General features: G+C 42.8%; 1 protein-coding gene across 1 annotated transcript in view; it reads left to right on the forward strand.

Annotated features, from left to right (window-relative positions):
• Positions 1-2,738: 2,738 nt before the first annotated feature.
• LOC126094503 (myogenesis-regulating glycosidase-like) overlaps positions 2,739-25,575 on the forward strand; it is a 37,193-nt gene continuing 14,356 nt past the window's right edge. Inside the window, exons 1-4 of the mRNA XM_049908916.1 lie at positions 2,739-2,807; positions 6,282-6,392; positions 8,803-9,791; positions 22,276-22,710. Of these exons, the coding sequence (XP_049764873.1) occupies positions 2,798-2,807; positions 6,282-6,392; positions 8,803-9,791; positions 22,276-22,710 (1,545 nt within the window). The 5' untranslated portion in view covers positions 2,739-2,797. The remainder of the gene's footprint in view (positions 2,808-6,281; positions 6,393-8,802; positions 9,792-22,275; positions 22,711-25,575) is intronic.

The following is a 25,575-nucleotide window of genomic DNA, read 5'->3' on the forward strand; positions in this document are numbered from 1 at the left end:
GCGCGACCGACCAACCGATCGATCCAACCGCCAATGCCCATTGCCTGAGCAAACTCGAGCAGACCGGCGGCCTAACACAGACTAGCACTCCGGACGACAGACACTCACTGGCCCACACTGACTCGGCTGACCAACTGCCCAGACTCGCTCCCTCGTGCTGGCTTTAAAGTTTGATCCAAACGACAGACATACTAGAACTCCGAACGACGGACAGACACTAACTGGCGCACACTGACCCGGCTGACCAACTGACCTGACTCGCCGAGACTGACAGATTGCCCAACTGCCACTGGCGAGATTATAGCGCCCCTTAAATGCACTTCAACAGGCAACCTTTCCCCTTTCACACCAGAGTGAGACACCAAAGCTGCGATTGCCACAGCAGCGCCACCGCGAGAAACTGAGGACGACTGCTTTACACTACGCGCTGCGGCGCGCTCTTCAAAACAGCAAATTTTACCACGGCTTACACAGGTTTCCGTCCCACTCGACAATTCGGATAACTCCTTGGTGATGCGTCGCATTCTTTCTTTTTGTCTGTGTGTAACAGTGATGGAATTATTAATAACACGTGTAACTTGAAAAGAATTTTCATTGAATAATTAATAACACGTGTAACTTGAAAAGAAGTTTCATTGAATACCTTACGCGTAAGATACCAATAGCTACATCCTTGGAAGCTAATCCAAGGGCCAGTAAAAGATAGCAGTATGTCGAGAAGTGTAGTGGGCAAAGGAGATAATAGATTTAATGTGTAAAAATTGTGGATGTTTGGTGTGACACAGCAGTGAAAATGGCCATAATAGGGTAAACAAAGACTAAATATTAATGACAGCAGCTGTCATTATTTTTATTTCATCAACACGAATTTCATAATGTGACCTAAGAAATAGTGGGGAAAATTTAGACTAAATGATTACTGATTTATAATGGGGCAAGGAATTGAAAGGAGCCTCAGCTCCAAATTGTACTTTAAACCTTCACGTTTGGAACATTATCCTACATTCTTCTTCAGTGCCAATAGTGTTTTGAACAGCAGATCCATGTAGGGAACGATACAACAGGATAATAACCGACACTTAAGGTGATACGAATTAACGTACATCTCTCCAGTCTTTCATGGTCCGACTTTCGAACCTGACGCCTTCCGGCACCGGTGAGGAACCCGCTCACATGGGCACCGAACCTGATGGTTCCATCCGGCGCCTTCTTAACTTCCTTGTCATTTTTCTTTCTTTCTGTTAGACTTCTAATTTGGTTTCTTGCGATCCGCCACCACTTACTCTCTCACGACAACCCCTTTATCTCCCGGAAACGTCTCCACTCATTGTTCTCGAATGTTTGTTGTCCATGTTCCAGTCTCTAGTTCCCTTAAGTTTTAGTCGTCTGCAGCTCTGTCTGCTAGACTGGGAGCTATTACCTCATATCTTAACGTATGCCGTACTGTACATTGCCAGTGTTCTTCTCCTATTCCTTCCCCCGACCTATTATCAGACGAATTACTCACTCCTAAACTCATTTTTCGGTGTCCATAAGTCAAACGGTACGATTCTCAACTTCGCCGGTTTTACCATTGTCCACGACTCAGCGCCATTTATTGCTGCACTCCAGACATAAATTCTCAGAAACTTATTCCCAAATTAAGGCCTGCGTTTGATAACTTGGCCAGCCGGGGTGGCCGAGCGGTTCTAGGCGCTACAGTCTGGAACCGCGCGACCGCTACGGTCGCAGGTTCGAATCCTGCCTCGGGCATGGATGTCTGTGATGTCCTTAGGTTAGTTAGATTTAAGTAGTCCAAAGTTCTAGGGGTCTCATGACCTCAGAAGTTAAGTCCCATAGTGCTCAGAGCCATTTGAACCATTTTTTGATAACTTGTTTTAAAGCAGATTGCCGTTTATGTCCATACTGCCCTGCTTCCTTACGCATTTGATTCATTACGCGTTATTTTGCGACCAACGTAGCTGAACTCCTTCACTTCCCTATTACGTAGTTCCAAATTTTGATGTTAACCTTATCTCATATCTGCTAGAGATCTTATTTCCGTAATATTCGTTTTACTCAGTCGATATTCTGTGCTCCTTAGATAGCTCTTCCATTCTGTTGTTGTTCTTTTTTCCATAACTTTCACTGAGAATAGCAATGTCATCAGTGAATCATGTTTTACATCCCATCACACTGAATTTTAATCCCACACCTGAACCTACTTTTTAATTACATAATTGCTTCTCAGATACACAACTTGAACAGCAGGATATAATTCAGAACTTCGTCTCTCACGAATAATGTCTTTACTTGTTGAGTTAATTAGCTATAGCTCACTAATACTCCGCGCTGATTTACTTCCCCCCGTACCTCTCCTGTACATCCAAAACTCCACAGAAGTTCTCCAGTATACTTCCCGTGTCTATCACTCCTAGAAGAAACAATACTGCTAAGTAATAGATTGATTATGGAGTCCATATTCTGTTCCTATGTCTGCAGATCATGAGCTTATTGTAACGTTTGTGCAATCTGGGATTTCTTCCAAAACAACTACCATACTCCACATGCTTCGAGTACTTCCATAAGGAAATACTCGTACCACCACGCCATTTACGAGATGAATTTGCGCAACTGCTCCGGAAGTTCTAATCATGAGATCTGAATCATTAGTTATCTCTATCAATGTATGACGCACTGGCTAGGAGTCGTAAGTGATAAGGAAGCGCTGCAGTGATAAAGCGTTCCTATATATATGCACGGCAGGCAGAGTAGACCAGTTGGAAGCAGCTGTTCAGGTGTGGACTGCATAATTAGTATGGAAAAAGGTGAGTGGTTGTCACGTACACAGAATTAAGCATCAGTTCACACATACCACAGAAGATTACTTTACTTCTCGACACGTTGTCGCTATATACCATGCTACCACAGTTCATCTCTTTCAGCACCATGCAAAGTAGTAGGGACGCCGGGCAAACATGTGAATCTGAGACGAGCCATACTCTTATAAACTGTGGCATAAGTGTACACAATGTGTCCATTAGGTATTGAGACTACCATAAAATTATATTAACAGCCACTTATAACTTAAATATATATCATAAACTACCCATGTTTTTGAGCCATCGGACTTCTGATTTGATGGATCCTGCCATGTACTCTTTCCACATGACAACGTCTTCACCTTAGAGTAGCACAACATATGTCCTCCATTATTTGCTGGTTGCATTCCAGTCTCTGTCTTCCTCTGCAGTTTTTACCTTCTACAAATTCCTCTCTTACCAGGCAAGTTATTCCCTGATGTCTTTATAATATCCTATCGTCCAGTACCTTCTTCCTGTCAGTGTTTTCCATATATTTCTTTCGTTCCTTACCTTATCAGTCTACTCAATTTCAACACTACTTTGTATCATAACGGCTCAAATACTTCCATTCACTTCTGTTTCCGTAGCGTAAGTTCCGAAAATTTTTTGCTCGAATTAAGGCCTGTGTCTGACACCAGCAGGTTGCTCTTGGCAGGAATTACCAATACATGTTATAAAAGTGGGTGCATGTATTTGTGTTCCACATCTCCTCCCACGCCACTGGATCGATTTCAAGCAAACTTGGTACACAATCCCTTACTGTCTGAAAAGAATCATTAAGTGCGTAAGAACCATGGACTAATTAAAGGCGTGGGGAAGGGTGTGTAAAGGAGCGCGGTTCGCTACGCGCACACGGCCTCACAATATTCATGCAGTACCTGAGAATGAGAGCACTTAGTGATTTGCAACAAACCTTAGACATAGTTTGAAATCCGTACGAACTTTTTCTCGCTCACTCCCCTCACGAAATGATGAAAGGAAGAAAAGTATGTCGCTTACTACATTTTCACTTTCGTCCAGTAAACCTACTGCAGCAGGCATGTCCTTTCATTATGTTTTTACTAATATCTCTATTTCTAACAAATTTCTCAGACACTGCCTACATATATTACTAAACAAACCTGAAAAATTACATCATTGTACGATGCATATCACTGATAATGCTATCCGTCACACATTCGAAGATAATGTCTAATATACTACTAAATACAACTGTAAAATTATGCCATTCTACGATTTACAGTTCAGAAGAAACGACGTCGTAAACACTGATCCGCGTACAAACGAAACTGTAGGTCGAAATTTGCTAGAGATACAGGTGAAATATGCTAAATATATGAGCCATGTACTCTTGTTGGCAAATCCGCAGCTAAAAAGTTCCTTCTAAACCCCTGGATCGATTTAAGCCAAACTTGGTACACGCATTACTTACTATCTGGAAAGACCTTCAGTGGGGCTAAGAACTAGCAACCTTCTATTGGTACCGAGCGAGGCGGCGTACTGGTTAGCAGACAAGACTCGCATTCGGGAGGAAAACAGTTCAAACGTTCAAACCTGCATCTGGCCATCCTGATTTAGGTTTTCGGTGATTCCCCTAAATCGCTTATGGCAAATGCTGGGATGGTTCCTCTTAAAGGACACAGTCAATTTCCTTCCCCATCTTTCCCTAATTCGATGGGACCGATGAAATCGCTGTTTGATCCCCTCCCCCAAATCAACCGACCAATCTCCTATTGGGGTGACAGTGGTAGTGGGAAGAGAGAAGGGAGAGGAAGAGATGGACATACAGAGGGGAGGGGGGGGGAGGGAAGGAGATGAACACAGATATGAGGAGATGGTGATGAACAGAAGAGGGGAGGGGGAAATCCGCAGGAAAAGGGGAGGACATGGATAAAGAGAACAAGGAAGAAGAGATAGGGAGAGAAAGGAAATAGAGAAGTAGATGGACTGAGAAAGGGAGAGGATGAGATGGACAGAGAGAGAGGAAGCATGGAGTGAGTAGAAGGAGGGGGGGGGATGGAGTTTGAGAGGGAGGAGGAGATGGAGAGAAAGTCAAGGAGCACACGAACAGAGCGAGAGGTAGGAAGGTGTAGACAGAGAGTCAGCGGAGTGGTGAAGGTGGTTGACGAAGGCTTGGGGGAGAAGAAACTGACAAAATAAAATTAGCATCAATACACAGCCTGGCAAAGCTATGTACTGAGCTATCAATATACATATTATAGATTGGTGGCATTTATGTTTCAAAATCAACAGTGTTAGAATGAAAACCATCATTTCAAGACAGTTGAGTGTCATTGTTTGTTGCATCTATAACCATTTCACGCTTTTTGATAACCAGTATTTTACTTTTAATGTGTTTCGCCTCTGTTGGTATATGCAGTCTTTAAAATCTAAGTACAAAAAATAGTTAACAAAAAAGGCTCTAGGAAGTAAGAAGCCCTTTCAGTGCCATGAAAATGAAAGCTCAGATTTTAAGACTACGCTGTCACACATATAATGCCAGATGTATGGATAGGATCTTATTAGACGTGTCCTATAATCTGAGACATCTGTTTTGTTCAGTTATAGTATTCTAGTTCCACGCAACGTTTTAAGTGTAACAATCCCTATAAGAACTGAAAGCGATTTAACTTTACACTGCCAATAATTATTTGGGGATTTATGTTAGCAATCAAGAAAACTCCACGATATTACAACACTCCTCCCCATTCCTGTGTTTAATACGACAGAGAGTGTTGAAGTAGTCTTACATAATGAACGGTCAGTACCCACTGGCTGCAGATAAGCACCATTCATGGTGAATTAGTGAACTGCTGTGGTATACAAGTGCAAATCAGAATAACAATTGCCTGTCGTCTTTTGCCTCCAGTGTGTCAAAATACAATAGAAACAGAAATCTGCATTTACACTCTGTCAAATTTCCATACTTTCTGTTTTCTCTTTGTGTATATACTGTAACTTATCTCTGTCCAACAAATACACCTTTCCTCCACATCATTTGTATTTTTATTCTGATTCCATCTCTTCTTGTTCTTCCTTTACATCCAGTGCTGCAAAAGTTACTGTCCAAATAACTGTCTCCTCGAAACATTTAAATCCCTTATTTACTGCCGTTGTTTATATTTTTATCACTGCTATACATTTCCTAACATAATTTCTAGTTGCCTAGAAACTGAACTTAGTCTAATTGAATTTTTTTTCGTTTATGTTAATGCGTATATAATATAAAATTTCATTTTGACAGACTTTAAGCAGAGTGTGTAACTACATTCAATAAGGGGTGTCAAGCTCCGATCTAAAGGACCTATACACATAGAAGTTATATATAATGGAAATTAATTAGAGAACAATTGTATACTATGTACGAGTAATTATTGTGTACTGAGTAACGGGATGTATTATGGTAAGAGATCTCATTATGTCCTGGCCGCGTTTCAGTGACCGAGGTTGCAGCGCTGCTGTTGGTGTTGTTGGTGACGTCAGCAGCCACTGACCTCCAGACTCGACTCGATGAGAGCAGCAACCGCCTCGTAATCACCACGACAAAGGGTGAGTGCCTAGCCCGGCATCACAGCGTTCATCGGTATCTGAAGAAACAGCAGAGTATACGGGAATCTAGCTGTGGATATGGCAGGCAAAGAGTAGTGATATGTTTGTCTGGAAACACAAAAGAATAATTACAGACACTAAAATGTCAAAAACATGCTCCACTGTTTGATAAGAAGGTAAAGGCTGATATCCATTCCGCTCTTAAATATTGCTAGGAAGGTATAACTATAAATTCTCAGATTTGTTATTATGCTTTGCACTAAATGCACTTTAATAACCATAACGCACTTCTTTCGAGCAGATTACTCAACTCCTTAGGCTAATTCAGATTCTGCAAGCACGCCTTTCCAGCATAAGCAGTGATAAATTGGACTGTCTTATCCTGACTCCAGTACATTACAGCACCTCAAAAACAGGGAGGACCCTACAGAACAGACTGTTTTGCAGCACGTCCAGTGTAGGAAAGTACCCGAATGTCTGATACCTTTTTGTTACATTGAGTACTCTAACTTTCGACAAACACGTTTAGATACTAAGTCACTCGGGTCTGGACTGAGTTACCCTATAATGTGAGTCAGCCCTTACCACAGACACCAATTATATTCGCTAGTTGGAGACTGACAACCTGTGTCACAGTATAGTGGAACACGAAATAAAATTTAAACCAAGTAAACAAAATTATTATTTAATAAACTCGTATTCTACCCTTTCTCGCCGAGTTGCAATAATATATTGGACGCTTACTCACGCGGATTTAATCACTTCAGCTAGTATTCGACGTGCTGCTACACGCCACTACTCATCATCTCAGTGAAACTATAAGTCAAGAGACAACATTACCGTATTACTAGGCTAGACAGGTCAAGTGGTATAATCCGCGATACAAACCCCAGGAGATGATTCCTGGTGCTTTATAAATTCGCCACTGTTTTTAAATGTACTGATTTTTGTTCATTATTCACAGTCATGATAAGTTCAAGTCGCTGTGTTTAGAAACTCACGATGGCTAAATCCATCGTCATTCGAAAACAATTACAATTACAACAGTCATACATTACTAGTTGCTGCATTGTGATGCTGAATATTCGAATAATCTAACCCGTGAGATCAACAGTAAGTGAAATACAATATCACAAACGTCAGTGTTCTTTTATCGCAGTTAGCGGTTGTAAAGTTGAGTTGAAGAACACGGTATAGCACCTCGACATCGAAATACAGCATTTATAAAAATGTACAACTTCAGTTGATTCCTTGAGACGATATTACACACCATACATGGACATTCGAGATCAGTATTATGGTTGTTTCTTCCAGCCAACTATAATTCTTATTGTTCAAGCGACTCTACCTGCCAACTATGATTCTTGTTGTTCAAGCGACTTGCGAATTGTAACTCAGCGTTCCACACTAGTACTTTATATTTTCCCGAGCCGGTGCAAGCAGTTCAGACATCGTTAGACTAATTTATTTCCAATACAGAGAGACACCAGAGATGATGCAACGTCTTGAAAAATACGTAGTTTTCATTTTCGTTTACATATCACAGGCCCTTTCATTGTTTATATAAAATATTTTCATGGAGCAATTTCAGTGTTACGGATTTTACTGCCCCATTATTTCTAATTTAAGATTCCACTGTAGCTCACGGTACTTGCTCTTCAGTACTACAAACTATATATTGCTTTCTTTCTTTTGCTAGCTCCTTTTTCCTGCAGTGACGCAGGGTCGGCAAGGTTAATAGGATTTGGCAAGGTTAATTGAAGGGGTGGCCCGATGCCCTTCCTGCCACCACCCCATACCCCCCGGGACGGAATTAGTGTACCCCAACTGCCTGTGTCTAGTGGGATCCATGGAATAGTGTGAATGTGTGCAGATGTCTGCGAGCCGTGTAACTGAGGCGGGACGTGGGGACCAGCCCGGTATTCACCTAGTGGTATGTGGAAAACCGCCTAAAAACTACATCCAGGCTAGCCAGCACACCGGCCTCCGTCTTTAAGCCGCTGGGTGGATTCGATATGGGGCCGCCGCGCCTACCCGAGTCCAGGAAGCAGCGAATTAGCATACAAAGCATATATGGCTGCCACAACAGATTTCAGGAATACTGTTTGGAATGTCACAATGTGTTAGCTATAGAAAACTAACTAAAAACAATAATTCATTTCACACGCTTATCCTCAGTCTATTCTGGGAGCCGTTTTTTACTACAAATAGCGATATTTTCTCGTGTCCAGATGAATCTAGTACCGAAACCGTGTTATAAAATCCCCTTGAGTGTACCAGTGCAATTAAAAGTAACCAGATACCAGCATATTGTTTTCGCTACTGTAAGTCATCATCAAGTGCATCATTTTTGCCCATAAGAAGAGTTCAACATTCAATGACTCGAATAATAGCTGCGTTAATTTTTCAGATGGCGAGGATGTTGAAGTCGGCTATGTCACAGTTGAAGACACCACGGGCTCTCGCAAACTGTGCTCTGACCCCGAGTCTGAGGATGACTGTCTACCATTCCCCGAGCCAACAATCACCACACATCGTCAAGGTCGAGCCCTCGTTTGTGCCACATCAAAGATGGAATCGGGGGGTAGTGGAATCATTATTCGGAGCTGTGTCGACCATTCGGGCAGCCATATCTATGGAGGAGCCGAGCAGTACAATCAGACCTGGCTAATAGAGAACAATGTGTACAGCGATTACTCGTACGTCAGCAAACAGCAAGACAACGTCGGTGTGGCCGAGCGTTACTGGCTCTTCTCCGATGGCCGGTATGTTTACATTCCTCCATATGTGCCTCTTTTCATAGAACAGAACACAAACACGTCGGAGGATCAACTATGTTTCATTGCGGAGAACAAGCCACCTTACCCAGTTAATCGGTCAGAGACTGTTCTGGAGTTCACAGTCTGTTACTACGAAAATGCAAGGGTAGCACACGAAGAGGCCATCGCAGAACACTTCGACAAACCCCTAGGCATTCCAGACGAGCGCATGACCACGCATCCCATATGGTCGACGTGGGCGCGTTACAAGAGAGATATCAGCGACACGACAGTGAGGCAGTTCGCCAACGAGATAGTCGAACACGGCTTCAGCAACAGCCAGATTGAGATAGACGACAAGTGGGAGACTTGTTACGGCAGCCTCACGTTCGACCCCAATAAGTTCCCTGATGTCAGAGCGCTCGTAGACGACCTGCACGCAATGGGGTTCCGTGTCACGCTGTGGGTGCACCCGTTCATCAACTCTGACTGCGAACCGCGTTACTCGAGGGCGCTGGAGGAGGACTGGTTCGTCAGTGACTCCGAGGGCAACACCAACACCAGCTGGTGGAACGGCGAGGGCGGCATCATCGACTTCAACAGCGTTGCAGCTGCGGGCCAATGGTCCTGCATGCTCTGGGTGAGTTGCGCTGCTGCGAGTTTTGGACATCTGTGGCTCCGACTCTTTTCTTTCCAAACGATGGCAGAATATTTTCTGGTTGTGGTAAAAATGGTACGCATATCAGCTAAACTTTTTGTGATATATACATATGCAGACTGAAGCGACAGATGAAAAGTTGCACCAAGGCCGGGATTTGAACCCGGATCTCCTGATCACTAGGCAAATCACTAACCGCTACCCCACACCGGGGAAGTGGCTTTGCACAACTGCACAAACTGCAGTAGCATGCCTCCCTTCTGAATCCAAATTCCCATTCACGCCTCAGCTCCCTCGGTACTCCCCCTAAACTCGACCAGTATTGCTGAGGATCTCCAACTCCTCTGGAAAACGATATAGTTGAGAGCCTCTGAAATGCTCTCCACGCGGATGTGCAAAGCCATGGTGCCAGGGTGGCATAGTGGTCAGATTGTCTGCTTAGTGAGCAGGAGAACGGTTTTCGAATCCCGGCCTGATACAAATTTTCATTTGTCGCTTCAGTTTGCATGTATACATCATAGATCTTTGTGACTTGAAAATATCTCTGTAATTATACATTTGTACTTGGTTAAACTTCTTGTGTTGCACTGCACGTTACACAATAGCAGGAGTCAGGAGCTAACTTCCTTTGCAGTGTAGTCTGGCTGTAAATACTTTGCTACTGGCCACGTAACTTCCCGCAAAATTTGTAAATGTTGCGAATTAAGTCGGGTGATGCTGAGGGAATTAGATTAGGAAATGAGACACTTAAAGTAGTAAAGGAGTTTTGCTATTTGGGGAGCAAATTACTGATGATGGTCGAAGTAGAGAGGATATAAAATGTAGACTGGCAATGGCAAGGAAAGCGTTTCTGAAGAAGGAAAATTTGTTAACATCGAGTATAGATTTAAGTGTCAGGATGTCGTTTCTGAAAGTATTTGTATGGAATGTAGCCATGTATGGAATTGAAACGTGGACGATAAATAGTTTAGACAAGAATAGAATAGAAGCTTTTGAAATGTGGTGTTACAGAAGAATGCTGAAGATTAGATGGGTAGATCACATAACTAATGAGGAAGTATTGAATAGAATTGGGGAGAAGAGGAGTTTGTGGCACAACTTGACTAGAAGAAGGGATCGGATGGTAGGACATGTTCTGAGGCATCAAGAGCTCACCAATTTAGTACTGGAGGGCAGCGTGGAGGGTAAAAATCGTAGAGGGAGACCAAGAGATGAGTACACTAAGCAGATTCAGAAGGATGTAGGCTGAGGTAGGTACTGGGAGATGAAGAAGCTTGCACAGGATAGAGCAGCATGGAGAGCTCCAGTCTCAGGACTGAAGACCACAACAACAACAATGTAATATCCAACCCATCTGCGGTAGGTAAGTTGTGGATAGCTGAATTCAAAAGATACCATACGTTCATATGAATCGTATTTGACATTTACATTAACAGTGTAATATAATGGGAGATATAGAAATGTCGTAAGAAAAAGTAAACGATCCACATAGAAAATTGTTAGACGTCCATCTTTTGCAGTCCTGTCTTCCTCAGTTGCGTGTAATATTACGGTATATTGATAACTTTTACTTTATGGACCGTTTGTAGGAAATCGTCCACGCAACCTGCCACTGAAGATGCCTTGCAGAAAATAAAGGCGAAACGCGTATGGCACTAAAATTGTGTCTCATTCAGTTGCTGTCAGACAGTCCATGAAGTAAAAATTGTCATTTTTGTTCACCGCTGATCCAAGGAAACATGCAGCTATTGTCACTGCCGTTAAAATACTTCTGGGTATGTGGCAGCAGTGTCAATATTTAAAATTCTCCGACGTTCCAGTCACTTTGCAAATGGCCTTCCTCAGAGTGTCTTGTCAGGCAAGGACTTCGCCAAAGAAGAGGCTGAGTGTGGGCTGTCCAGATCATTCTATTACCTAAATAAAGTTACACACAACCTAGTTGCTGTGTAGTTTATCGAAAGATATTTTAATTTTCAACCATACGTCAAAAAAGGGATACGTAGTATCGATAGTCACCAAAGTGTGCAGCAGATTTAAACTATCGATATACTGATAGCTCTATCGGTTACCACCAACCACTAACTAAGCCAAGATCAACTAGTGTGCATTGTTGCCCTCACTTGAACTCAGCTGTTGTTCTATTAATCAGTTCACTTCCTATCTGTAGTTGCATTTAATGTGATTGCTACCGTTTATTGTTTTTGTACTGTGTGCTGTTTTCATAATTTCTAATTACGGATAAGTTTTTTTAACAATAGAGAAGAGGAAAAAGCATTTTGAGTCATTCGCTAGCGTTACGGTAAGTTAAAATTATACTCGCACAACTATAGTAGCGTCATATCCTACCTACAGCTGTTTAATGTTCGCACAGGAGTCATTATTTGGATACTGGTAGCAATCTGAAGCTGAAATAATTCAGTGCTTCACAAAGAAGCGGAGTGGTAAGACCAGTGCATCAAAACGCAATTAGACTTGCCTGTGTTGCCCAAAAATTGTGTTGATAAACAAAAATTTTGCCCAAACATCCATGGTTGCATTTCTGGAGCCGCGCGACCGCTACGGTCGCAGGTTCGAATCCTGCCTCGGGCATAGATGTTTGTGATGTCCTTAGGTTATTTAGGTTTAAGTAGTTCTATGTTCTAGGGGACTGATGACCTCAGAAGTTAAGTCTCATAGTGCTCAGAGCCATTTGAACCTACCATTAGTAGCCCGAATGGCAAAATATCGCGCAGTCTGGTCACCCAGTTGGTAATCAATTACGAAAACCAGTTCCGGTATGGGACGATGGGGAGGGGTTTGTGCAGATTGACAAGAGTATGTTATGACAGCACAGCCTACAGTTCGTTCGTTTCTTAAAGATTTTTTTCAGCGAGCTGCTTGAATTCGATCCAGTTAACTGCGGTCTGCATCTGCTCCGCCCTTTCGTACAAAATCTATTACGGTCTTCCAATGTTGTAATAACCGAAGCCAGATATTCCATGTAAATTTAATCTAAATGCATGCATTCGTACACTATCAAATGACCAGATACACACAATTAAAGAAAAACAAGCGGTATCAAAATTTTTCCTTCTGTTCTGATCCATTCGATGCTAAAACAATTTACAACAACCAGATTTTCCCAAATTCTGTAATGACCGGTCTAGATTCATGTGTAAAGGCGCTGAACTAACAACGCCTGAATTCAGGAGGTAACATGGTTGTTCGAATATATCCGCCGGCTACCTTGAAATGGGTTTCCTTGGTTTCGCATTTTCAATTTAGGCGAATGCCGTTGTTGGTCGCTTATTACAGGTCACAGCCAATTCCTTCAAAATTCCTTTCTTTCCTCACAGAGTCTAGTTCTCTTAAATGCAGCCTCACTGCTTAAAGGGAAAGAACTGTATCGAAGGCGAACAGGGTATCTCTTCGTAGATTCCCAGCGATAAGAACCTCACGATAAATCGGTACGGATGTGACAGAACGACAGTCTTAGTGTCACTATCCTACAGTACCGGGTCAAAATATGACTGTTAGACGCTTACTCCTGCTGAGGCAAATGGAGAACATCGTTTGGTTCTTTTTGCATTTGTTGTGGTCTACGATTGGCCTTAAGGGGCTTATGTAGGCACCATTAAAACACACAAAAAGGTTTTTTTACCATTTTTCGAAACGAAGTCGCGGATTCGAAGACGGTTACGCACAGAAAATGGTTAAAAGTTTTACGGTAGCTTCCTACGATCCCGATCTCAAACAATGGCGAAAATTTGATTGGTATCTTTATCTGTTTCTGAGATACGGAAGTACAAACGTCACCGTACTTGTAAATGTAAAATGCAACGTAAAGTCTGGGGTGAGGCGAAAATGTAGTTTATAAAACTACGTAGCGCAGACAAATATACTGTAAAGCTTCTCCGTTATCATCAGAAGGGTTCTGGGAACCACATGCTGTAGTACTGAAGCACATGCGAAATACTTGTGCACGTAAAATTCAATTTCACATAAGTAAACTATCAAAATGTAACTGACCCATACAGTTCTTTCCATATGGGTAACATGCTCTGGTGTAGCAGGGAAGAGAAGGAAAAATGCCTCTACTGGAGCACAAAAAAGGTGAATATGTTCACGTTTAAAAAATTCTGACTGAAAAGTTGGGATACCAGCTACCGCATTCTATTTCCTTGGCACCTTTAAAATTTTTCCTAATAGTTTGGTATGCATACTTATTCGCACTTTGTTATGCTGGCAGTGGGAGAGAGATGGAGAAGTAGCCAATACTGGATGGTAGTAAGCAGTGATCGTGGTAAACAAAGATCGAAGAAGACGATGGCAGTGTGGGAGAAAGAGAGGGACAGAGTGGCTGCGGAACATAGTTCACAGTGACAGAACAGTGCTGGGAAAAGAGTGAAGGACACAGTGCCAGTGGGGAGGGGATAAAGAGATGAAGAAAGTGGAAAAATGAGTGAGAGTCAGTGGTAATGAGAGACAGGCTCTATGAGAATAACAACGAAGAAGGGACAGACAGTAACAGTGAGAAGAGACAGCAGCAGTGAGAATGAATGAATGAGATAGTAGCAGTAAGAGAGAGTGTTGTGGACTGGCAAGACAGCCAATCCACTATGACAGGTAGCCGAAAGGCACGCGTTTAAGCTCACGCAGGCTGGCGTGAGGTCTGGAACAGGACAAGGAATTATACTAGCAAAAAACGTACGTATCTTCTGGAATACTTAACTTTAATCCATAATTGGTGAACATCGCTCTCGGCGGTACATGTTTTACAGCATCAATAGTAACTGGTAATGGCGCCTTGCTAGGTCGTAAGGCTATGCTAACTATCGTCTCGGCAAATGAGAGCGTAATTTGTCAGTGAACCATCGCTAGCAAAGTCGGCTGTACAACTGGGGCGAGTGCTAGGAAGTCTCTCTAGACCTGCCGTGTGGCGGCGCTCGGTCTGCAATCACTGATAGTGGCGACACGCGGATCCGACGTATACTAACGGACCGCGGCCGATTTAAAGGCTACCACCTAGCAAGTGTGGTGTCTGGCGGTGACACCACAGAGAGCAAGAGGGAGACAATGAGAATGGCACAAGACAGTACTAGTAGGTCAGAACGAAGGAGACTGCGGCCATGAGACAGGAGAGAATTACAGAGGGACACAAAGAGATCATGACAGTGAGTTAGGCTGAACAAGTGACTGAGCTGGACAAGTGGGAGTGGATGGATATGAGTGACGAACAGCGATGGAGCAGTGGGTGTGGGCGAGTTAAGTTACTGGAGCTTCTGAGAGAGAGGGTGAGTTGCACGTTAGAAAAGAGTACCAAAACGTTCGCTAAAATTTTGAAAAGTGCTGAGGAATCTAGAATGAGGCATCTGGCACAGTACTTCCGAGTCAGTCTTTCAAAAAGGAGCATATTCATCTTTTTGTGCACTGATAGGAAAATTTTTCCGTTGTTAAATAACAACCTAAAATCACCTAATTTAGGTTAACGCGTACATCTGCAGAGATTTATGTTTCTCCACTGCAAGAAGCGACAGATAAACATTTAAGGAAGGAAATTTCGTAAAGTGTAAGGTTGAATAATTCCAGATCGTTTGCATTTTCTCTACCAAAAATTGCCCTAGCAAGTCTGTCGAACACACCAACATCAGATCTGTTTATCCCAACAACTCTGTCGCTAATAATCATGTTGTTGTTGTTGTTGTCTTCAGTCCTGAGACCGGACTGATGCAGCTCTCCATGCTACACTATCCTGTGCAAGCTTCTTCATCTCCCAGTACTTACTGCAACCTACATCCTTCTGAATCTGCTCAGTGTATTCATCTCTTGGTCTCCCTCTACGATTTCTACCCTCCACGCTGCCCTCCAATGCTAAATTTGTGATCCCTCGATGCCTCAGAACATGTCCTACCAACCGGTCCCTTCTTCTAGTCAAGTTGTGTCACAAACTCCTCTTCTCCCTAATTCTATTCAATACCTCCTCATTAGTTATGTGATCTACCCATCTAATCTTCAGCATTCTTCTGTAGCACCACATTTCGAAAGCTTCTATTCTCTTCTTGTCCAAACTATTTATCGTACATGTTTCACTTCCATACATGGCTACACTCCATACAAAAACTTTCAGAAACGACTTCCTGACATTTAAATCTATACTCGATGTTAACTAATTTTCCTTCTTCAGAAACGCTTTCCTTGCCATTGCCAGTTTACATTTTATATCCTCTCTACTTCGACCATCATCAGTTATTTTGCTCCCTAAATAGCAAAACTCCTTTACTACTTTAAGTGTGTCATTTCCTAATCTAATTCCCTCAGCATCTCCCGACCTAATTCTACTGCATTCCATTATCCTTGTTTTGCTTTTGTTGAAGTTCATCTTATATCCTCCTTTCAAGACACTGTCCATTCCGTTCAGCTGCTCTTCCAAGTCCTTTGCTGTCTCTGACAGAATTACAATGTCATCTGCGAACCTCAATGTTTTTATTTCTTCTCCATGGACTTTAATACCTACTCCGAATTTTTCTTTTGTTTCCTTTACTGCTTGCTCAATATACAGATTGAATAACAGCGGGGACAGGCTACAAACCTGTCTCATTCCCCTCCCAACCGCTGCTTCCCTTTCTTCCCCCTCGACTCTTATAACTGCCACCTGGTTTCTGTACAAATTGTAAATAGCCTTTTGCTCCCTGTATTTTACCCCTGCCACCTTTAGAATTTGAAAGAGAGTATTCCAATCAACATTGTCAAAAGCTTTCTCTAAGTCTACAAATGCTAGAAATGTAGGTTTGCCTTTCCTTAATTTATTTTCTGAGATAAGTCGTAGGGTCGGTATTGCCTCACGTGTTCCTTTGAGACGTTTGTATTCCCATTTCCCTGCTTCATTTACTGCGTTTAATATTTTCTCCTTTCATCAATTAAATGCAATATTTCTACTGTTACCCAAGGATTTCTACTAGCCCTCGTCTTTTTACCTACTTGATCCTCTGCTGCCTTCACTACTTCATCCCTCAGAGCTACCCATTCTTCTTCTACTGTATTTCTTTCCCCCATTCTTGTCAATAGTTCACTTATGCTCTCCCTAAAACTCTGTACAACCTCTGGTTTAGTCAGTTTATCCAGGTCCCATCTCCTTAAATTCCCACCTTTTTGCAGTTTCTTCAGTTTTAATCTACAGTCCACATCTGCCCCTGGAAATGTCTTACAATTTAAAACCTGGTTCCTAAATCTCTGTCTTACCATTATATAATCTGTCTGATACCTTCTAGTATCTCCAGGATTCTTCCATATATACAACCTTCTTTTATGATTCTTGAACCAAGTGTTAGCTATGATTAAGTTATACTCTGTGCAAAATTCTACCAGACGACTTCCTCTTTGATTTCTCTCCCCCAATACATATTTACCCACTATGTTTCCTTCTCTCCCTTTTCCTACTCTCGAATTCCAGTCACCCATGACTATTAAATTTTCGTCTCCCTTCACTACCTGAATAATTTCTTTTATCTCATCATCCATTTCATCAATTTCTTTGTCATCTCCAGAGCTAGTTGGCATATAAACTTGTACTACTGTAGTAGACATGGGCTTCGTGTCTATCTTGGCCACAATAATGCGTTCACTATGCTGTTGGTAGTAGCTTATCCGCATTGCTATTTTTTTATTCATTATTAAACCTACTCCTGCATTACCCCTATTTGATTTTGTATTTATAACCCTGTATTCACCTGACCAAAAGTCTTGTTCCTCCTGCCACCGAACTTCACTAATTCCCACTATATCTAACTTTAACCTATCCTTTTCCCTTATTAAATTTTCTAACCTACCTGCCCGATTAAGGGATCTGACATTCCACGCTTCGATCCGTAGAACGCCAGTTTTCTTTCTCCTGATAATGACGTCCTCTTGAGTAGTCCCCGCCCGGAGATCCGAATGGGTGACTATTTTACCCAAGAGGACGCCATCATCATTTATCCATACAGTATAGCTGCATGCCCTCAGGACAAATTACGGCTGTAGTTTCCCCTTGCTTTCAGCCGTTCGCAGTACCAGCACAGCAAGGCCGTTTTGGTTAGTGTTTCAAGGCCAGATCAGTCAATCATCCAGACTGTTGCCTCTGCAACTACTGAAAAGGCTGCTGCCACCCGAAAATTTCACGTTATTTGATCCTGATCACTTCCTCAGCTCAAATCTAAATTGAAAGGAGAGTGTAATATAACCTTGGAAGCTGAAGGGAGAGTAGAGCATGACTGCCTCGTAGTTGTTTGCCAAAACACAGCACTGTAAAGTAACCAGATTATATCTGTGCTTGCTGAAAGTCCCGAAACCATTGTGAATAAAATGGTTTAACGTTCTTTCGGAAATTTCCATATTTTATGGAGAAAAATTAAGAAAATGCACTCTTATGTCCGCAGTGTATTATTATGCACTCAAGGGAGTATAATATGCAGGATTACGGTGTAAAACATATCACATTAAGTACAAAAAAATCAAAATGTGGAATATGCGAACATGCACGAGAAAGTTCTGAAGTTTGCAGTTACATGGCACGAATGGTACTGATTAGTTTAAAATGATTCGAATTTGGTTCGACCTGCATGGATACCCACTCCCGTTAGCACGGCGCTTCCGGCATTCAGAAAGGTTAAGGTGAAGTTTATATTAGAAGACTAAGCTGTGCTTTAATAGCAAAGAGGCAATACATTATATTAGAATTACGCTACTGGCCATTAAAATTGCTACATCAAGAAGAAATGCAGATGGTAAACGGGTATTCATTGGACAAATATACCATACTAGAACTGACATGTGATTGCGTTTTCACGCAATTTGGGTGCATAGATACTGAGAAATCAGTACCCAAAATAACCACCTCTGGCCGTAATAACGGCCTTGATACGCCCGGGCATTGAGTCAAACAGAGCTTGGATGGAGTGTACAGGTACAGCTGCCCATGCAGCTGCCCATGCAGCTTCAACACGATACCACAGTTCATAAATAGTAGTGACTGGCGTATTGTGACGAGCCAGTTATTCGGCCACCATTAACCAGATATTTTCAATTGGGGAGACACCTGGGTAATGTGCTGGCCAGGGCAGCAGTCGAACATTTTCTGTATACAGAAAGGCCCGTACAGGAACTGCAACATGGGGTCGTGCATTATCCTGCTGAAATGTAGGGTTTCGCAGGGATCGAATGAATGGTAGAGCCACGGGTCGTAACACATCTGAAATGTAACGTCCACTGCTCAAATAGGCGTCAATGCGAACAAGAGGTGACCGAGACGTGTAACCAATGGCACCTCATACCATCACGTCGTGTGATACGCCTGTATCGCGATGACAAATACACGCTTCCAATGTGCGTTCACCGCGATTTCGCCAAACACGGATGAAGCCATCATGATGTTGTAAACAGAACCTGGATTCATCCGAACAAATGACGTTTTGCCTTTCGTGCACCCAGGTTCGTCGTTGAGTACACCATCGCAGGCGCTCCTGTCTGTGATGCAGCGTCAAGGGTAACTGCAGCCATGGTCGAGCTGATAGTCCATGCTGCTGCAGACGTCGTCGAACTGTTCGTGCAGATGCTTGTTGTTTTGCAAACGTCTGCATCTTTTGACTCAGGGATCGAGACGTGGCTGCACGATCCCTTACAGTCAAGTGGATAACATGCCTTGCATCTCGACTGCTAGTGAAACGAGGCAGTTGGGATCCAACACGGTGTTCCGTATTACCCTCCTGAACCCACCGATTCCATATTCTGCTAACAGTCATTGGATCTCGGCAACGCGAGCAGCAATGTCGCGATACGATGAACCGCAATCGCGATAGGCTACAATCCGACCTTTATCAAAGTCGGAAACGTGATGGTACGCATTTCTCCTCCTGACACGAGGCATCACAACACCATTTCACCAGGCAGCGCAGGTCAATTGCTGTTTGTGTATGAGAAATCGGTTGGAATATTTCCTCATGTCAGCACGTTGTAGTTGTCGCCACCGGCGCCAACCTTGTGTGAATGCTCTGAAAAGCTAATCATTTGCATATCACAGCATCTTCTTCCTGTCGATTAAATTTCGCGTCTGTAGCATGTCATCTTCGTGGTGTAGCAATTTTAATTGCCAGTACTGCATAATTCGCTTGGCAATAAAGTTATCTCGTTGTCAAAGAGACAGCCAGCGTATATTGCATTGTTCTGAAGGATACATTCTTATTCATCGTGATGATAATTTATGAACATAAATGAGAGACAGTTGATAGTTGGAGTGCTGAAACATTATCTAAAAATCCAGTAATGCTGGCAACTTTTGGGTTATGCATGGAGATCGTATCAACCTGTACCGCATCAAAACAGCCTGAAGATGACGCAATGAAGCGTCAAAACTGGTAGCGACAAAACAAAATAAAACCATAAGGACGGCTGTAGGTGTTTTTATTTTTTGTCGCGATAGTAAACGGCCTTCATCCCAGAGACGTCCTGCTAAAAGGCTGGACATACAAAAGATACATGACAGATGTGTCACCATATGTCGTGTGTGGGAAGACGTTAGCCTCATGCTATGTCATATGTATGCTCTCGGATTAACTACAGGTGCCAAACACTACTGTAATAACAATGCCTTTTAGTTGTGACATATGCTTTATTGGAGGACACTGCGCCTCTGAATCATGTTTTATTTATCACGGTAGGTCCATGTTCCTGTTTTCTGCCACACCCTTTTTCATTATAATATTACTTGTTTGACTTGTTGCTTCCCAGGATTGCTTACAGTGAGTAGCATTGAGAGCAGGAGTGCTGGACTATCTTTGAGAGCCAAACATCTTAGAGAAATATAAAGGTCGTGGTCTGAGGTACTTATGACACGTAACAAACGTCAGTTGGACGTTGGCCCGCTGCGCGACCGATTTAATACAATCCAAGTGAAAATTACCGAACTATCAGTTTAATAAGTCACAGCTGCAAAATACTTACGCGAATTCTTTACAGACGAATGGAAAAACTGGTAGAAGCCGACCTCGGGGAAGATCAGTTTGGATTCCGTAGAAATGTTGGAACACGTGAGGCAATACTGACCTTACGACTTATCTTAGAAGAAAGATTAAGAAAAGGCAAACCTACGTTTCTAGCATTTGTAGACTTAGAGAAAGCTTTTGACAATGTTAACTGGAATACCCTCTTTCAAATTCTGAAGGTGGCAGGGGTAAAATACAGGGAGCGAAAGGCTATTTACAGTTTGTACAGAAACCAGATGGCAGTTATAAGAGTCGAGGGGCATGAAAGGGAAGCAGTGGTTGGGAAAGGAGTAAGACAGGGTTGTAGCCTCTCCCCGATGTTATTCAATCTGTATATTGAGCAAGCAGTAAAGGAAACAAAAGAAAAATTTGGAGTAGGAATTAAAATCCATGGAGAAGAAATAAAAACTTTGAGGTTCGCCGATGACATTGTAATTCTGTCGGAGACAGCATAGGACTTGGAAGAGCAGTTGAACGGAATGGACAGTGTCTTGAAAGGAGGATATAAGATGAACATCAACAAAAGCAAAACGAGGATAATGGAATGTAGTCAAATTAAGTCAGGTGATGCTGAGGGAATTAAATTAGGAAATGAGACACTTAAAGTAGTAAAGGAGTTTTGCTATTTAGGGAGTAAAATAACCGATGATCGTCGAAGTAGAGAGGATATAAAATGTAGACTGGCAATGGGAAGGAAAGCGTTTCTGAAGAAGAGAAATTTGTTAACATCGAGTAATGATTTAAGTGTTAGGAAGTCGTTTCTGAAAGTATTTGTATGGAGTGTAGCCATGTATGGAAGTGAAACATGGACGATAACTAGTTTGGACAAGAAGAGAATAGAAGCTTTCGAAATGTGGTGCTACAGAAGAATGCTGAAGATAAGGTGGGTAGATCACGTAACTAATGAGGAGGTATTGAATAGGATTGGGGAGAAGAGAAGTTTGTGGCACAACTTGACTAGAAGAAGGGATCGGTTGGTAGGACATGTTTTGAGGCATCAAGGGATCACAAATTTAGCATTGGAGGGCAGTGTGGAGGGTAAAAATCGTAGAGGGAGACCAAGAGATGAATACACTAAGCAGATTCAGAAGGATGTAGGTTGCAGTAGATACTGGGAGATGAAGAAGCTTGCACAGGATAGAGTAGCATGGAGAGCTGCATCAAACCAGTCTCAGGACTGAAGACCACAACAACAACAACAAGTAGCGCCAGGCCTCTCAAGTGACTAACCACTGACTCTGATACATTAATAATAGTATGCAGCTCAGGTTATATCACATTACAGCATTCGGTTTAGTCATAATGGTAGTCAGGTGGAATAAATCTTAGAGTGATAAACTAATACACCGACCCTACTAACTTCCAAGCCATTAGTGTCCGTTCATTACACAGCTGTCTTTAACTTACACAATATATCACCAGCTTCGTGACACATAAGCCTCAATATTTACCTGTTCGCAAATTCCTTTCAGAAAATCAAGACTGAGACGGGAATCGACTCGTTCAAGTTCGACGCCGGCGAGACCAGCTGGCTGCCAGAGCTTCCCGTACTGAGGCCCACGGAGACGAACCCCGTTCAGTACTCCGTGGACTACGTGAAGAACGCCGCCCAGTTCGGGTCGATGATAGAGGTTCGCGTCGGCCAACACAGCCAGCAGTTCCCGTACTACGTCCGGATGCTCGACAAGGACAGCAGGTGGGGCTTCGACAACGGCCTGGCTTCGCTGGTGACGACGCTGCTGCAGATGAACATTGTCGGCTACCCCTTCGTCCTGCCAGACATGGTGGGCGGCAACGGCTACGGCAGCGAGGCGCCCACAAAGGAGCTCTTCATACGCTGGCTGCAGGCCACCGTCTTCATGCCGGCCATTCAGTTCTCCTACGTGCCCTGGGACTTTGACGACGAGGTACGTAACTCTCTGTGGACACATCATCGCTCTCCCTTTGTCAGTTATAGTTCATGAAGATCGTTCTACGTTACTTTCAACATCCATTATGAAGAAATAGTCCTGAGTACGCGAAGGAACTTGCCCCCTCCCCCCCCCTTCTTGCGGCGGTGTACCGTAGGTCTTTAAAAGAGCGTAGCGTTCCTAGAATTGGAAAGGGGCACAGGTCATCCCCGCTTTCAAGATGGGACGTCGAACAGATGCAGAACTATAGGCCTATATCTCTAACGTCGATCAGTTGTAGAATTTTGGGACACGTATTGTGTTCGAGAATAATGACTTTTCTGGAGACTAGAAAACTACTCTGTAGGAATCAGCATGGGTTTCGAAAAAGACGATCGTGTGAAACCCAGCTAGCGCTATTCGTCCACTAGACTCAGGGGGCCATAGACAGGGGTTCCCAGGTAGATGCCGTGTTTCTTGACTTCCTCAAGGCGTTCGATACAGTTCCCCACAGTCGTTTAATGAACAAAGTAAGAGCATGTGGAGTATGAGACCAATTGTGTGATTGGATTGAAGAGTTCCTAGATAATAGAACGCAATATATCATTCTCAACGGAGAGAAGCCTTCCGAAGTAAGAGTGACTTCAGGTGTGCCGCAGGGGAGTGTCGTAGGACCGTTGCTATTCACAATATACGTAAATGACCTTGTCGATAACATCAAAAATGGCTCAAATGACTCTGAGCACTATGGGACTCAACTGCTGTGGTCATCAGTCCCCTAGAACTTAGAACTACTTAAACCTAACTAACCTAAGAACATCACACACACCCTTGCCCGAGGCAGGATTCGAACCTGCGACCGTAGCAGCAGCGCGGCTCCGGACTGGAGCGCCTAGAACCGCACGGCCACCGCAGCCGGCGTCGATAACATCGGAAGTTCACTGAGGCTTTTTGCGGATGATGCTGTAATATATCGAGAGGTTGTAACAATGGAAAATTGTACTGAAATGCAGGAAGATCTGCAACGAATTGACGCATGGTGCAGGGAATAGCAATTGAATCTCATTGTAGACAAGTGTAATGTGCTGCGAATACATAGAAAGAAAGGTCCCTTATCATTTAGCTAAAATGTAGCGAGTCAGCAACTAGAAGCAGTAAATTCCATAAATTATCTGGGAGTAGGCATTAGGAGTGATTTCAAATGGTATGACCATATAAAGTTCGTCTTCGGTAAAGCAGATGCCAGAATGAGATTCATTAGAAGAATCCTAATGAAATGCAATCCGAAAACAAAGGAAGTAGGTTACAGTACACTTGTTCGCCCACTGCTTGAATATTGCTCACCAGTGTGGGATCCGTACTAGATAGGGTCGATAGAAGAGATAGAGAAGATCCAACGGAGAGCAGCGCGTTTCGTTACAGGACCATTTAGTAATCGCGAAAGCGTTACATAGATGATAGATAAACACCAGTGGAAGACTATGCAGGAGAGACGCTCAGTAGCTCGGTACGGGCTTTTGTCGATATTTCGAGAACATACCTTCACCGAGGAGTCAGGGTCACTCCTACGTATATCTCGCGAAGAGACCATGAGAATAAAATCAGAGAGATTAGAGCCCACACAGAGGCATACCGACAATCTTTCTTTCCACGAACTATACGAGACTGGAATAGAAGGGAGAACCAATAGAGGTACTCAAAGTACCCTCCGCCATACACCATCAGGTGGCTTGCGGAGTATGGATGTAGATGTAGATGAGAGTTTGGGGAGTGTATTTACAGTTTGTGAATATTAATGAAAATGGTACGACATGTTGACGCCATGGGCTTACATTGGGCACAGACAAAAATAGGAAAACAAAGACCGACTAAACGTATTTCGGTTTCTGGAGCAACAGGAATCAGTGTTGCTGAAACATCGCATAATTAAACTTTTTGCATTAATGCCTTATTTTAACTCCGCCACTAGTTTCGAACTACCAAACACATTTTCAAGCGAGGCCTGCTAAAAGTAAAACACAAAACATTTGTAAGAACACGTAAAAACAAAATTAGGAATCATAAAAATACGTTTATTAAAATTTCAGTCGGTGTTCACTGAACTGTAGCATACCTTCACTAATATTGCTTGGTTAGGCGACAATCAGTTCGCACATGGGTAATGTACACATAATACATTGTCACATGGAATGTCAGATCAGTTCCACTTTGTAGATGTATTCATGAAGTGCAGTTAATCTAAACTACGGACTATCGCTGGAGAAAGTTCCTAAGGAAAATAGCTGATGTCTCGTTTAGTGTACGTGGGCCCACCAACAACCAACGGGGAGTTGCACATCAGATCCAAACTGTTCATGTATTTCTTTATATAGGGCATCACACAGGAGTGATATGCATGTCAAACTTGTGTTATTTGTATTACTCCTATGTAAGGATGTTAACGCTGAAGTCCGTGTTTTTCAATAAGGTTTCGTGATTGTAACAAAATAACTGTTAGTCATAAGTAAATGGCACTGTAAATTATGTAATTAGAACTGTGTTACGGTAGATTGATTTATGCAAATCTTCCATATACATGAAGTGTTTGGATTTGAGACGCAGAAGCTTGCACGGATACATATGGCGTGACCCTGGTGACACCAGCTGCTTTCCTCTGGAACTGTCCCGAGCGGAAGCTCTTTGTCTGGTTTAACTGCACATCATGAATACATCTATACTGTGGAACTGGTCCGAGATTCCATGCGACTTTGTGTTATGTGTATATTATCTATGTGTGAATTTGTTGTGACCCAACCACGCACTATTACTCCAGGTATTTACAGTTTGAGAAATTTCTCAGAGCAGTAAAGGGAAAAACAAGAATGGACAGAGTAAGGAATGTAG

Source organism: Schistocerca cancellata, chromosome 8 (assembly GCF_023864275.1).
Source record: "Schistocerca cancellata isolate TAMUIC-IGC-003103 chromosome 8, iqSchCanc2.1, whole genome shotgun sequence".
Taxonomy (NCBI): domain Eukaryota; kingdom Metazoa; phylum Arthropoda; class Insecta; order Orthoptera; family Acrididae; genus Schistocerca; species Schistocerca cancellata.